At 36.6% G+C, this 14112-nt stretch overlaps 6 protein-coding genes across 6 annotated transcripts; 4 read left to right on the forward strand and 2 right to left on the reverse strand.

Annotated features, from left to right (window-relative positions):
* Positions 1-64: 64 nt before the first annotated feature.
* Positions 65-1438, reverse strand: EV154DRAFT_498533 (UPF0014 family). Its single transcript, XM_051600371.1, has 5 exons — positions 1252-1438; positions 1110-1195; positions 995-1055; positions 871-938; positions 65-811 (listed from the first exon to the last, which is right to left on the reverse strand). The coding sequence occupies exons 1-5, from the start codon at positions 1355-1357 to the stop codon at positions 347-349; spliced, it is 786 nt and encodes a 261-aa protein (XP_051460782.1). The 5' UTR covers positions 1358-1438; the 3' UTR covers positions 65-346.
* Positions 1439-2270: 832 nt separating this feature from the next.
* EV154DRAFT_478346 (uncharacterized protein) lies at positions 2271-3365 on the forward strand (the record flags this gene model as incomplete). The annotated part of the gene is made up of 5 exons (XM_051598184.1): positions 2271-2291; positions 2314-2459; positions 2635-2700; positions 2755-3226; positions 3300-3365. 5 exons carry the CDS (start codon positions 2271-2273, stop codon positions 3363-3365), a joined length of 771 nt encoding a protein of 256 aa, XP_051460783.1.
* A 659-nt stretch (positions 3366-4024) lies between these two features.
* Positions 4025-6232, forward strand: EV154DRAFT_89031 (uncharacterized protein). The gene is made up of 5 exons (XM_051607825.1): positions 4025-4099; positions 4156-4264; positions 4347-4383; positions 4450-5236; positions 5295-6232. Exons 2-5 carry the CDS (start codon positions 4249-4251, stop codon positions 5943-5945), a joined length of 1491 nt encoding a protein of 496 aa, XP_051460784.1. The 5' UTR covers positions 4025-4099; positions 4156-4248; the 3' UTR covers positions 5946-6232.
* A 483-nt stretch (positions 6233-6715) lies between these two features.
* EV154DRAFT_478348 (uncharacterized protein) lies at positions 6716-8639 on the forward strand (the record flags this gene model as incomplete). Its single annotated transcript, XM_051598185.1, has 7 exons — positions 6716-6733; positions 6811-6888; positions 6948-7071; positions 7623-7717; positions 8004-8082; positions 8295-8383; positions 8517-8639. The coding sequence occupies 7 exons, from the start codon at positions 6716-6718 to the stop codon at positions 8637-8639; spliced, it is 606 nt and encodes a 201-aa protein (XP_051460785.1).
* Positions 8640-8974: 335 nt separating this feature from the next.
* EV154DRAFT_578645 (BAH domain-containing protein) lies at positions 8975-12688 on the forward strand (the record flags this gene model as incomplete). Its single annotated transcript, XM_051606564.1, has 11 exons — positions 8975-9047; positions 9122-9599; positions 9654-10018; positions 10076-10150; positions 10232-10393; positions 10449-10577; positions 10642-10999; positions 11065-11476; positions 11536-11650; positions 11711-12270; positions 12335-12688. 11 exons carry the CDS (start codon positions 8975-8977, stop codon positions 12647-12649), a joined length of 3042 nt encoding a protein of 1013 aa, XP_051460786.1. The 3' UTR covers positions 12650-12688.
* Positions 12624-13946, reverse strand: EV154DRAFT_498552 (uncharacterized protein). The gene has a single exon (XM_051600372.1). It carries the CDS (start codon positions 13879-13881, stop codon positions 12727-12729), a length of 1155 nt encoding a protein of 384 aa, XP_051460787.1. The 5' UTR covers positions 13882-13946; the 3' UTR covers positions 12624-12726.
* Positions 13947-14112: the final 166 nt, after the last annotated feature.

A 14112-nucleotide genomic window follows, 5' to 3' on the forward strand; every position in this document is an offset into this window, starting at 1 on the left:
AAAAAAAAGAGCGTTCAACTACAAGAATAAAAATTGCATAAAATAACAAAAAAAAGGAGAAAAAAAGGAGGAAAAAGGCGATTATTTATTGGAGCTATTTTTATACCTTTACTCAATATCTATACACCAGGTGACTTAACTTAATAAAGGTGTATGCTCATTCGGCTGCTCATCACGTTTAAATAACTCTTGCCAGACCCCCACAAATAAAAACTTGATATCTCGAAACGCATTGGCTTTATATTGACGTACTCTTTCAGGTCGAAGTCGATGCTTGCCATCAATTAAATGATGTACACAGTACTACAATGATAAAAAGTCAACAACAAAAACCAATTTGAACATATCACGAATAAATTACATAGACCACGGATAAAACGCCCAGACTGGTAGTAGCTGATACCATAAATGTCACAATCTGTTGATACCGCACAGCATTCAAAATGGATCCACCACCCAAGATTTGGCCACTCATGGCACCTGGTATGGTAATCATTCCGATTACAGACATCTGGTTTATCGTTGGTAACATGGCGATACGAATGGCTTCTATGGCAACCGCTTTACCTGCCTCCCATCGACTGGCGCCAAAACTCAGATAAGTCTCGATTTGGTCCGACTGTTCTCCTACTTTGGTCAGGCAGGTAGAAATAGCTACTGCCATTCCACCAGCTGTAATTCCCAGTAATAACCCAATAGTAGGGATGAATAATTCCGGTAACAGAAAATTGGATTCATTCATGGCAAATCGTGTCCCTAATACACCTATAAATAAGGTTGAAAATGCTGTAGATATAAACACCGACGGAAACTTTTTTTTTTTTGATTTTAGCAGTGTGACATGTGTGAAATCTCGTATTTATTCCATACCATTCCTCGAAAGGACCAATCTGATTTATTATAAACAGTCTCGCACGAACTCAGAAAGATTAAAGTAACTGATTAAAAAAACTGGTTACCTTTCCATTCGTTATTATTCTATGTTTCTACTTACATGTCATCAGCATGACGAGGATAGGATTCTTGGCTCTAAAAACGCTATCAAGAATCTGACCCTAAAAAAGAAAGTCAAAAAAAGTCAAAATAAAAAAAAAGTGATCATAAATTACCATAATTGTGAGTTGAACAATACATCTGATGGAACTTGTCAAAAGTGATTTTTCTAATTTTAAACCGAGCCCCATGGATATAATGCCTAAATGATAGACATCAATACCCGGAAAAGATTTAAGTTTTCTCTAAAAGTGTTACCATTCACCACAAGAAATCCAGCAGCAATAGCCACATTCTTCCATGATAAATCGGGCACCTTGTTTTCCTGTATTAAGAATTGCTGTGTCGTATTTAACAGTTCCATTTCTATGATGCCTAGCTGTGAGGAAAAGGTAAAAAGAAAAGATGGATTTGAAAAAAAAAGGGAGAGAAAAAAAGGGTTTCCCAAAAATAAAATCTTTTTTTTGTCTTTCTCTCCTTTTTAAAGACCCGAATGACGTACGTTAACAGGGCTGACATGGCTAATTGACATTATTACCCCGTAAAGCAAGGTCTTTTCCCCAAGTGTCCACACATGAAACGTTTTTCTTCTTCCCGGGAATGTTGCATTAGACTGCCTTTGCGTACACAAGCTCATTGTAGTTCAAACATGTAACAGTTAAATTAATTCTTGTCACTGTTTATGAAACTACGCACATAAGTCCTTGTCCTCCCATGATTCAAATGCTTTTTTTTGTAACAGTTCAAAATACCACGGAGTGCTCTAATTTACCACAATGAATACGTCCCATCGCAAGTAGATAGTCTTTATGCAGACCGAGATTAGGGGGTTTCAAGCTCAGCGTTGTGGACAATTTGACATGTTTGTTTTATGGCATAGATAATAAAGGTACAAATACACTCTTATCAGATGGTAGAAAAATATTATGAAACAATGTTATTTTTAAGGATTGCTTGTACACAAATGATGTGCTACTGGGACTGACTGCGCTAACTTAAATAAATCCCATAAATGAGGATAGTTTTATCCCTTGAAAAAAAAATGAAATGATCTATTCTGCATTGTAATTGTTATCTTTTCATTTTATACACTTATACACTTTATTTTTGATCTTTGGCAGCAAAGAAATAATGCTTTAGATCCTGCAAAGAACAATAAGTGCGGAGAGACACTTGTACTAGTGACATTGATAGGTCACTCAAAAATTAGATATCTGTCGACACAATATTCCAAAAAGGGAGTAGTTTATAGAAATCTACATCTAATAGCTTACAGAATGAAAGTGAGCTTTAATCAAGTACAATCTTATTAAAAACAAGCACCTCGGAATATATATTACATGTTCAGCACTTTGGAACAATTACTCGGAAAAAGCAGACCGAGTCTATAAGCTGAAGAAAAAGTGTGTACAAGGTTCAATAGCTATATTTGTGTCACCTACTAAAGCTATCCGAATTGGCGCGATGTAAATAAAGAATGTGTCTCTTTTTCAAATTTATCATTTCATTTCTGTTTAACCCAATCACAGTGATGAAAGAACACCATAGTTTTTCTCGATATGATTATTGCATTATTTTTGGTATCTATTCAATAGCATTGCATACTTTAAAGAAATGCTAACTTACTATAGAATTTAACAGCATAACATGCTTTTCTGCAAGTATTGCCACTACCGGCCAATATTTTGGAACATCCATCAATTCTAAGTAAGTGAGAGGTTTAGTGGCATTATTCTCCTTTTTTAATAAATAATCTGGCAGTCTAAAAAGAGCAAAGGAATCCAAACTTGCAATAGTGTGTAATAGTAGCGACGGAAACATTTTATATCAAGGAGACTCAGCGGATGAGGAGTGGAAGTTACAAGAAAATCGAGAAAATAATGTTTATGTGCGTAACGTCTTCCTGGAACTTGGAATGAATTTTTTGAATACTCAAGACGGCGAGTCTAACAAAAACGATATACATCACAAAGCTGCAGTCCAGGGCATTATACGTGCTTTAGAAGAGGAGATAGAACATTGGGAGAAGAAGTTAAACAGTTCGAGGACACAGTTCCAATATGTATTCAATGTACCAACTCATTGGGATTACGCGATAAGAGAAGAACTCATTCGGCCTATATTTATCCAAGCCGCATTCATCGACAAACATGATCATGGTCGATTAATTTTTTTCACTCGGCTCGAATCAACATTTCGCTTCATTCAATCGGAAGACAAGTCATTTGAAAAAGTAAAAATTCAAAATGGCAAGCAATATATGATGTGTACTTTGGACTTCGGTGCTACAACATATATAACTTTAGACTTATTTACAGCTCGATACCCTTCATTTACGTCAGTCGAAAATAACTATGTTCCACAAGCATTAAAGTCGATTTTTTTCACAGCTCCTTTCAAACGAAAAGAAGGAAGAGAGCGGATCCAAACATACTTAGAAAATAAATGTGGCTTCTTAATTCCAACTAAATTACTTGATGTGCTGGGCGATGCAGGGAAAGTCTATACGGATAAGGTATTTAAACTTTTTACCTCTTTGGACGTCAAAGATAAAATCTAAACACGCGTTTTTATATGTAGAACATAACCAAAATGTCATTACAAAGCTTTCAAGCATGCCAAATCTTCAAAAATGTAAATGAATTACATCATGAACAGTACCGTTTGAAGCAGAACGAGATTGAATTTATTGAATCAATAACCATTGGCGATATCTATGCAGATTTTCCCACCAGTTCTCTCGGAACAGCATTAATGAATCAAATTGGTAATTTGCTTACACACACAGAAAAAGCAAATATTCTAGCGTTGATCATTTTCACAACTGATACTACTCTTTGCAGTTTCGATTATAATTTTGTGAAAAAGCGTGTCGAACATATACTAAAAACATTTGGTACACAACAAAGCAGATATTCCCTGATGACATTTCAATATAATGAGGTCGAGCGTTTACATTTAACTTTTAATGCAAATAGTCTGATGAAAAGTAGTTCAGACCTCATAATAGATTATATAAAGGAATTTAACAAAAACAGAGACCCAATTATATTACCGTCAAATCCAGAAGAGGGTCAACCAAATCCCGTCTACTTTATCAATATAGGTATTATATAAGTAAAACTATCAGTTTGGTCAAGTCAACTTATTTTTTGCAAATAGATATTCTTCCCACAAATCTCCAATTTGTTATTACCCACGTGGGAGAAGGTGGTTTCCCAGAGAGACCTGCAGAACGTATTCAATGGTACTTATATGGTCACAAATGCAGGTCAGTTATAGTACAACTAAAATCGACAAATCATATTGATATAGTAATATACAACCTTTGGACAACTTTATTACACTTTCAGGCTTAGGCCAAATCTCAGCACTTCGGATGACCAACAGGTAGTAGTTAATTGAGTACGTCATACAACATTTATTTCATTTTTCATTTATAAAAATTGTGTCTAGGGTGAAACTATTTGTAGAGAATGCTTTTGGTGATTACCTTAAAAAATATTCAGACATCACTCAGCAAAATGACATTAGACATCTGTTTATGTGTTCTGGATCAACTCTGCTCGATGAGATATTGATCGACGTTGAAGAAAATTGGGTTTTTGAAAAAGATAGCTCGGATTTTACAGCGATAAATTGTCAGTCAGGTTATGCCTATTTTTTTCTAGTAACATATTTGTACTATCTCAATAAGGCGGTAAAAGATAAATTGGACGAATCATTTGATGAGAGTTGGAGAGATAAAAGCATCGGCTATGCCATATCTATTGAAAAGAGCCTATTGGATAACTTGTTCGTCTCAGAGAAAATAAATGAATTGCTTTTTGCCTGTGGAATTCTCATCAAAGATGATGAGCGTTACCGAGCAGATGTTTCAAGCTATGGTGAAGACATACTCCCCTCCATTCAAAAAAAGCTTGGAGATTTGCAATTTAAAATGAAGTCATATTTCGTGGTGGCTCAACTACACCCAGCGCACATCCGGCTCGCTTTGCATCAGGTCGTTAGGCTTTCATCTGCTGACCAAAACGCAGCCACTATCATTGTCGAAGATGAAATAATACAGACTGAGAATGTTTATGACACCATGTGTAAAGTGATATGGGTAAACATGGTGAACAATCAGCATATTAATTATTGTGCTGAACACAGTAATAAAGAAAACATAGCTCACCATTGGGAATCAGCCCAAGCTAACAATGACATTTTTAAACACTTAAAACCATGCGTGTTGGATATCGTAAGTAGAAATCAACTTGTAATGCTCACTCAGTAACCATTTATTTTAATCATTTAAGCTTAACGACATACGCTTGGGCATGGACCACATAAAATATATGAATATAAGTACTGAATGTGCTTGTACTATTGGTCTCTCTCAACGTTATGTTCTTGATATTGGCTTTAAGCCAATCATCCAAAAAATTGCAAAAATTGCTGCAGCTTCCTTGACAAATCACAAATTATTTGGATGCTACGAAGTTAACTATGTATTTGTACTAGGAAATCCGTTTAATCTGCCCCCTAGCTCAGTACATTATAGTACACATAACATATTAGTTCAAAAAGCTCTGGATACTGCAATCCACTTGAAGGGAAAAGTTGCACAGGGGGTTTCCCTACTGGAATCTTTTGATAAATTATTAATTCCGGTTACGCTCAGTAAGCCATACATGTACGACAGATTTATCTATGGTGCATTGCGCCAAGTAGCAGGAAAGACATATGGAATACGCTTGGTTGATAAAAGGAATCAGTTTCAATCCTTTCGTCGTGAAAACTGTACAGCCATTGCACCGGATGATGGCAGTTACATGTTGGTTCTTAAGAAAGGACAACCAATCCCCATTATGGGATTGACAATAGAGCTTCGTCTAGCTTTTGAATATGTAGGTTGTACAAGAGTGAGTAAGTACTTTTTATTATGGGAATATGTCACTACATCATAGTTGATATAAAACATTGTAACTCTCTTAGGCATTACTGAAGCGCAAAATCCAAATGAAGTCGTGTACAATGGGCTAATTCTATTACCAAAAGATTCTACAGGTGTTATGTCTCGGCTTCGGGTCATGAATGAAAATGGATCCTCAACACAAATAATTTTAAAGTTTAAGAAAATTAACCATAATCATTCTTTACATATCTCATTGAGAGCTCAAGGAGGCGAAGACACATTTCCACAAATTCAAAGAAGACATATTGATTTAGAAGAGCCTCTCACACTCGCTTATGCCTGAAAATTGTTAAATATATCAAAATAAAGATCTATAAGATATCGATACTTTTTCTGTTTTGCAAAAAAAAATGAACACTTGTACGGGGGATACAGCTCGATTGTGACGATAAATCTCTCAAAAGACAAATGGCGTTTTTTTATTATGTTTTTTTTCAGTCAAAAACCATAACAAAAAAACAACTATGCTCTCATCTTGTTTTTCAATTTACTAAATTTTATCAACACACATCCCTAAGAAGTCGTTGTGTGAAAAACATGATAGCCTGCAATTTGATTAAGAGCTCATTATGTGGGCAGACTTGCCCTTGTCTATTTGACAAAAAAATGTCCAAAATCGAGCCTTAAAACACAATACGTGATATAATCATTTTTTGGTGCACCAAGAATTGTCCTTTATTTGGAAGAAGATTGGAAGGAAATCGGAGACAAATGTGATTTGTGCGGTTGCAAAGAAGGCGAAGAACAAGGTTCGCGCCAATTATGTCATCTATGGGACCAGTAAGTCGATGACACTGTATACACTTTATGATTACTTTACTCATTAATTTAAAGAAGCAGACACGGATTTCATGCAGGAGTACTACAATGACAACGGAGCTACCCTTAGCTCCAACCTTGAGTACTTCGCCAAGCCTTACGACGAAGCTCTGGAGGTAAGACCCGGTAAGTTTTTGTTTATAAAAAAACGCGGCTGTGCAAACATTAATATCAGTTTCTTTTGCTTATGTTAGATCCTACCTATGAACTCGTTGAAGAGCCACTCCCAAAGAGGGGAGAAAGAACCTGTTGTGAAACAGGACAATATGCAGATTTTCAATACAAATTGTTATTCATAAGTTATTCAGCTTTTTATCTATAATCTACTATGAACGTCTTCTTACAACTTGCCTATCAAATATTATATCGTCTATATATAACTGGCCTATTATCTGTCCGTCTCCCTAGAAAAATAGATGCCTAACTAGTCTCTTTTTCTCTGTAGCTGTTTACTCAAAACCTCTTTTTATCTTATTCTCTTTACTGGCTCGCTACCATTTATATGCTTATCAATTATTGATGTAAAATAACGTGATGCCCAGAATTATCTGAGACCATAGTGAGTATTATCAGCACCAATATATAGCTTCCAAAACCCAAAAATAAATTGAAAATTTTGCTCAAAAGTGATTTGTAAAAAATACATTATATAAAATATAACCTTTTACCTTCTTCCGTTTTGTTACAAACACACTATTACTTGAGAGTTTTATTTTAAAATACTCTTAAGTAGAAAAGATTCAAAAACTGACGACAACAGCCGCCTAGATTCTCACTATACGTGGGCATCATATGAGATATGGGAGAGAAGATTGACAAATATTCAAAGAAAGTAAACATGTTTCTATAGATTCTCTAGCCTGGGATATCTTGCTGGTGAGTGAGGCTTGTTTTTTAAATGTGGGTATCGCCCGAGTGATTTCGAAAGAAGCCGATGAAAGTGTTGTAAGATTTTAACTCTCTTGTAGTTTTTCTGGAGGAAAAAAAGAATGCCGAAGTAAAATCAGTATGATTTTTGCTAGGAATTTATGACAGAATTGAAAGCTCACTCGTTGTCGCTTGACGCTTCCTTAAAAAATTTGCTTCATTCTTGTATCAATAAGAACACCATATATTGGTTTGAAGACATATTGGCTGGTGTAGACGTCCAAACCATAGAAGCAATATGATTCATGGCGAGTTGACTGACATTTAAAAAGCGTTGTAAAACGTCAAAACAGAAAAAAAAAAGTCCAATGAAAAGCCTTCCCTAATCTTCCACAGCTTAGGTAGTCTTTACAGGGCGATCCTTATAATAGAAGTGTACAAAAGTAAGTAAAGCTGCATACTTTATTGTTTTTCAATGGCCTTGCTTATTGGATTCGATGTCGATTAGTAGAGTGATTTTTGTACGACTTAAAAAAAAAAAGGTTACTTGACCCCCCGAGGTAATAAAGTTTTCGGATGGAATGCCATGGCACAAGAAATTTACGGAGTCAAAATCTACACTCACTTGACATGCCACTCATAAAATTTTGATAAGTGCCTACAATTGAGCAGTTTGGTTTATATACCAGGTTTATAATCTTAAAGAAAAATGTCGATGATATAATCCGGGAGGGATTTTATATGGTATAACCAAATAGTAAGATGTAATCGGGCTTTCCATTTAGGAATACATCTGGAATAAGATAACTAGTCAAAGGTCTTTATTTTAAAAACAAAAGACAATGTACAGTTATGCGATGTTGATCTGAATAGGTAGTTCTCTTTTTGGGCAACGTCATTCTTCGCGGCATACAATGTTTTCCTCAGTTTACTGCTTATTCCCAAACTTTATGACCTTCACCAAGATATTCTCGAGATGAAATGTGCTGCAGTAATGTAACCTAGACTGGCATCAGTTTATGCTCGATCTTTGTGTTGAGCAGATAAAGCAGAAATCTCCCAAAATGAGAGTGCTTTGTGTACCAACAAGGCATCTTTGGGCTTATACCTTTCTTATTTTTTTTGCATCCGCCAAAACAAAAAGGGGGGGGGGGGTGCGGTGCGCGCGGGAGGGGAAAAAATAAGAATAAAAAAAAGAGATGAAAATTCGAGGTCTTTTTTTCTTTCTCTTTCTTTTTTATATTTGAAAAAAGCAAGCGTATAAAAAGGAAATACGCGCGCGCCGGCATTTTCCTCTTACTTATATATATCCAAGCAAGCCGCAGCTCAAACAACATGTCAGATATCATACCTGCTCACCACATTACCCGTACCATGTTATCGAACGGTACAACTGTCCATATTAACGGTAATAAAATAAAATATTGAGCGAAAGGTCAGCAATGTGACATGTTATTAAACTATTTCTTTTTCGAACTCTAGATTATGTCTACCTTACACCAGAACATCTAGGAGAGCCTTATTATATAGGCCGAGTCATGGAGTTCTGCACCTCAACTAAACGAAAGGGATTACAAGCTCGCATTGCTTGGTTTAATCGACCCAAAGACGTAATCAATCGAAAATCGGCTGATCCTTGCCTCTTAGTAGCAACGATGCATTCCGACATCAATCCTGTTTCCTCCATTCGTGGCAAGTGTACTGTCACCCATAAATACTACGTACAGCAGATTGATCAGTATCGCAAACAACAAGATAACTTTTATTACAATCAATTATATGATCGATACATTCAGCGTGTTTACGACGTTGTGCCATGTGAAACTGTACAGAACCTACCCATGGACACATTAGAGGCTCTGAAACAGCGATATCAATTCATTGTTGTCGAACAAGGCAAAGCGGCCGATCTGACTGTGGCTAGGCGAAATTGCTGTGTCTGTCAAGAATGGTGCCAAAGGTAAATATATATACTTATATCCATAATACTTTATATTCATATTACTCCTTAAAGTGCGGTATCTGTTAAATGCGCTGGATGTCAAAAGAGCTACCACATGTCTTGTTTAAACCCCCCTCTTGTACGTAAACCATCTAAAGGGTTTGCTTGGCAATGTGCGTTCTGTACTCGACAAGAGGTCCTGGCCGACTCCTCTTCTTCACAAAGTCCGATGTCAATTGGTAGAGATACACCGCCTATCAGACCTTCACCGGACTTGGATCATCCACCCAGTAAAAGTGAACTGAAACGACAAACTCGTGCTACCCGCTCTCAAGCATCCTTAATATCAACATCCTCATCATCAGCAAAACTGACCATACAGCAATCACAACCCACACAAGAGATTAAATTAAAAGCGCCCAAAAAGGCCCCCAAAAGTAAAATAGATATTCCTTTTCTCTTAATTATATTCTTACCTTTGATTATAACTGTAGATCAACAAATTAAAATGACACACATGTGGCCGTTTCGCTATTTCGGAATCAATACAAATATTGGTGATATTCTTGGTACTCAAAATTTTTAAAAAACATGCTTTGTGTGACGTTTTTTTTTCTGGGCTAACAATCATAAAATTTATGTATATGTAGATGTGGATGACCGTATTTACCCAAGGGCAAAAAGTAGAATTGGTGTACGATATCAAGCGTCGGTGCCTGAATGGGATCAATGTCAAAGCCCTACTACAAGCGATTCACTATCCTTCAAATCAAAGAAGAAGATGGATAAGAAAAAGTCAAATAAACGATCAGGTAAAACAAAATGAAGATAGGAACATAGGGGATTAAGCTAATATCTATTCTATAGTGGAAGCAAGCCCTGATGCAGAACCAATGGACGTGGATGAAACTGCCGAAACACCCACGATCCCTACTCGAGGTGGTGATGATACAGTTACTTGTATATACCGTCCTGGCATCCTCGACAATGAACAAAGTAAAGTATCTTTAATAGAAAAGATATGAATTGAAATTGATTTTTATTCATTTTTTTTTTTTAGTTGATGATTATATGTCGCAAGTCAAGGAACTAAAGAATATCCCATTGGCACCTCATTCATCCGATTTAATGGATCGTGCTTTATTGGAACTCGAAAACCATGATTATCATACTGACAAGGCTTTCGAAACCATGACGGAATTATCTGGGGCAGATTTCGTGCACGAAGTAGAATGGACTCAAAAGGAAATGGATGCGTTTGAACAGAGCATACGGGAGCACGGTCATGATTTGAATTTCGCTAAAAGCATTGTACAGACCAAATCCATGGCGGATATCGTGCGCTATTTTTATCAATGGAAGAAGACCGAGCGTTACGAAACCGTGTATTCTGATTGGACTAAAATATACCGACCGCTGTAAGTATATATTTTTGTGTTACACGGTAAAAAACTTACTGATAATTTTTTACTGCGAATAATAGTAAAAAGTTCAAGAAATTTCCTCGTAGTCAGATTGTTGAATCAAAACAGGACGACCAATATCTACAAGTAGATAGCGAAGAGGAATCGGATCCAACCATTGTACCCAGAGCCACCTACACAAAGCCATATCAGTGCATGAATTGTTTGACGGATGAATCCAAAATATGGAGACGATCTCCCTCAGATTTCGACCGAAAGCGAAAAGTGTTCAACAAGGTACTTTGTGATGACTGTGGTATTTATTGGCTGAAATATGCCAAAACAAAGCCTATTGCACCCGAAAAAAAGAATGCCAATAGTACACCTACTTTGTCCATCATGACCACAAGTACTGCTGCACCGGAAGAGGATCGAAAACGTAAAAGATCAACTGATATCATCAAAACGGTGTCAAAAAAGCAGAAGGAGAATGTAAGTTGTTTGATATAATCACTAAGAAAATGGTTAAAACTAATAGCATACTTTTTCAGGTACGTCAACCCACACCTGTACATTTCGAGCCTACACCCTGCAAGGTCTGTCAACATACAGGTCCTTCAGATCAGCTCTATGTATGTCATGGATGCGGTATGTCTGTGCACGACGGTAAAGATCAATATATGTAAATTTTTATAGAGCGTGGGATACTGACTTAATTATATTCAGATTGTTATGGCATTGAAAAGAATTTGGAGCAAACAGGTTGGTTGTGTGATCCATGCGATAACAAGATACATCCAGTGGCTTCATATATTTATGAATGTGTCTTGTGCTTTCAACCTCCCCAAAGCCAACAGCCTTTAAAGCGAACCTCTGGCTATTACTGGGCTCATGTGCAATGCGCAACATTTATTCCTGAGATCAAGTATGTTCAGCCTTCATTACTTTCTCCTGTCGAATATATTGGTTGTGTCAACCCAGCACGTCTTGAGGCAGAATGTCACTTATGTCATCGACAACGTGGTGCTTGTGTCGCTTGTACAGAATGTAAAAAACCAGTGCACGTCCAATGTGCCATCGATCATCATTTCAAACTGGCTTTTGAAATTCAACCCAATACCCATAATAGCAACAAGTCTACCAAATATCCCATAATTCCTGCTGGTCTGTTTGGCCCATTATCACCTTCCGGCCTCATGATCCCACAAGTATGGTGTCCTTCCCATAACTTGGCCAACCGCAAGCTGATTGAACTCCACACAAGAACACACAATCATACCCCAGAGGTAAATATAAGCATAAACAAAAATAACGCGTTTATGAAAGAAAAAGGACTAACGATTAAAACAGTCTTCAATCATAACCTACTCCAAGAATTATAAAGGCATTGCAAAAGGCACAACGCCTGCCATGAGACGTTTCAAAGCAACTAAAAGACCATCTCATGGCACACGGCACAAGATGCCTAGTTCGAGAGAAGCAGTGTTAGAAGCCTTGGCTATGGATGACAATGAACCTGCCCCCGTAAAAATTCCTTCTGCGATAGTACGTCATCATATCATGAAAAAGCGAGTGTGTGCCTCTGCAGGATGTTATGTACAACATACACCAATTTGGTGGGGCAGCTCTGAAAAAAAGATTTGTCAACGCTGTCACCAAAAGTGAACTATTAAGTGATTTTTTTTCTTGTTTTTTTTTGAGTTTTTTTTTTTTTATGTTTTTAGTTTGAAAAATATTTATTTTTAATAAATGGCTTTTCCTGGATAAACTAAGGTGTAGTTTTTTTTATAAGTTTCAATTTCTTCTGCATCATCCGATGTGCTTTTAGCGAGAAAGACAGGCGAAACACCCAGTCTGATTTTGTCGACCGAATCGGACATTTTGTATAATGGTTTTACTTGGTTTGTATGTACATCATCGCCTTTTTCCAAATGAATGATCTCTACTAAATCTTCTTGTCCCCGAATTGGTAAACTAAGATCTATTGCCATGTCTACCAATTTTTCAACACGAGCCTCAATATCCTCTGGTTTATCATAAAATTCGTTCAATCCAACCATAATTTTCATTATCAAACCCTTTCTAGTTTCATTATCCCTTGTTTTATCATAGCCAGGAGAATGCATGCTGTCAAACGTAGCTTTAGCTGTTTTCAATCGTAATTCGTTAATCCAAGCCTCGTGCTTTGTATCACTAAACAACTGTCTGATTTTTTTGTATGCATCATTGATCTTTGAGTCTAAATGAATCTCCGCCCTAAAGATTACCTCGACAATCTCTCGCATGATGAATTTCTCTATCAGCACCGATACCAATGCATAATCTGCCTTGCCCGGACTTTCATCAAACAATTTTTTGATCTCTAGTTCATCTTTTTTATGAAGTTTCATAAAACGTTCAATGACTTGATCACGTTCCAGGTTTTTCTTGAAGCAACTTTTCGAATTTGGAGGGAAATTCGAAAGTTTTCCCGAGAATTTACCAAGCTTTGCAATGATTGTGGAGAAATCGTCATCCGTAACCCTAATATTCTTGGTGCGGTCGTAATATTCTGCCTGTAATTCTCTGGCTTTCTTACTGGTCTCTGCGCTCTTTATCTCAGCCAATTCCTTTTCTTCTTTCAATCTAATGTTTGTGGTTTCTAATTCCTCATAACGCTTATGTAGGGCTGCCAAATCGTTTTTGTGGTTTTTTATTTCTATATCTCGTATGGCTTGTTTGTCTATCCACCCTTGCTTTAATATTTTTTTCTTTTCGCTCATTGGGATAGGAGCATGAGTATTATCACTTGTATTATTGTTTTTTGCATTTTTATGATGAGGACCTAAAAGTTGTGAACCACCGGCATGAGGTGACGCATGCTTATTAGCTGTATTTTGGTCTCCGTTTCCAATCATTTTGGATATTGTCTTTTTAAGCAAAAAAATAAAAGAAAGAAGAAAAGGGAGAGGAAGGAAAAGGCGTAAAAAAATAAATTAATCTTTGTGTACAAATTATTTATGGGGTGCTCAGCCTTGCGTGTTACGACAAAGTTTATTTTTAAAAAAAATAATAAAAGCCACTTCCGCTATTAGAAATTTGCATCGCTAACATATTATACGGATACACACGTCTTACGTACGGCTATG

The sequence above is a fragment of the Mucor mucedo genome, assembly GCF_025094135.1.
Source record: "Mucor mucedo strain NRRL 3635 chromosome Unknown EV154scaffold_17, whole genome shotgun sequence".
Classification (NCBI taxonomy): domain Eukaryota; kingdom Fungi; phylum Mucoromycota; class Mucoromycetes; order Mucorales; family Mucoraceae; genus Mucor; species Mucor mucedo.

Bases quoted from the DNA above. Each gene is read 5' to 3' on its own strand.
- EV154DRAFT_89031 (XM_051607825.1), top strand. The intron at 4,384-4,449 runs GTAGTAGTTAAT...AATTGTGTCTAG, and splicing joins GCACTTCGGATGACCAACAG to GGTGAAACTATTTGTAGAGA. The intron at 5,237-5,294 runs GTAAGTAGAAAT...TAATCATTTAAG, and splicing joins AACCATGCGTGTTGGATATC to CTTAACGACATACGCTTGGG.
- EV154DRAFT_498552 (XM_051600372.1), bottom strand. From the start codon at position 13,881: ATGATTGGAAACGGAGACCAAAATACAGCTAATAAGCATGCGTCACCT.
- EV154DRAFT_498533 (XM_051600371.1), bottom strand. From the start codon at position 1,357: ATGGAACTGTTAAATACGACACAGCAATTCTTAATACAGGAAAACAAG. The intron at 1,196-1,251 runs GTAACACTTTTA...TCTATCATTTAG, and splicing joins TGGATTTCTTGTGGTGAATG to GCATTATATCCATGGGGCTC. The intron at 812-870 runs GTATGGAATAAA...AAAAAAAAAAAG, and splicing joins ATTGGTCCTTTCGAGGAATG to TTTCCGTCGGTGTTTATATC.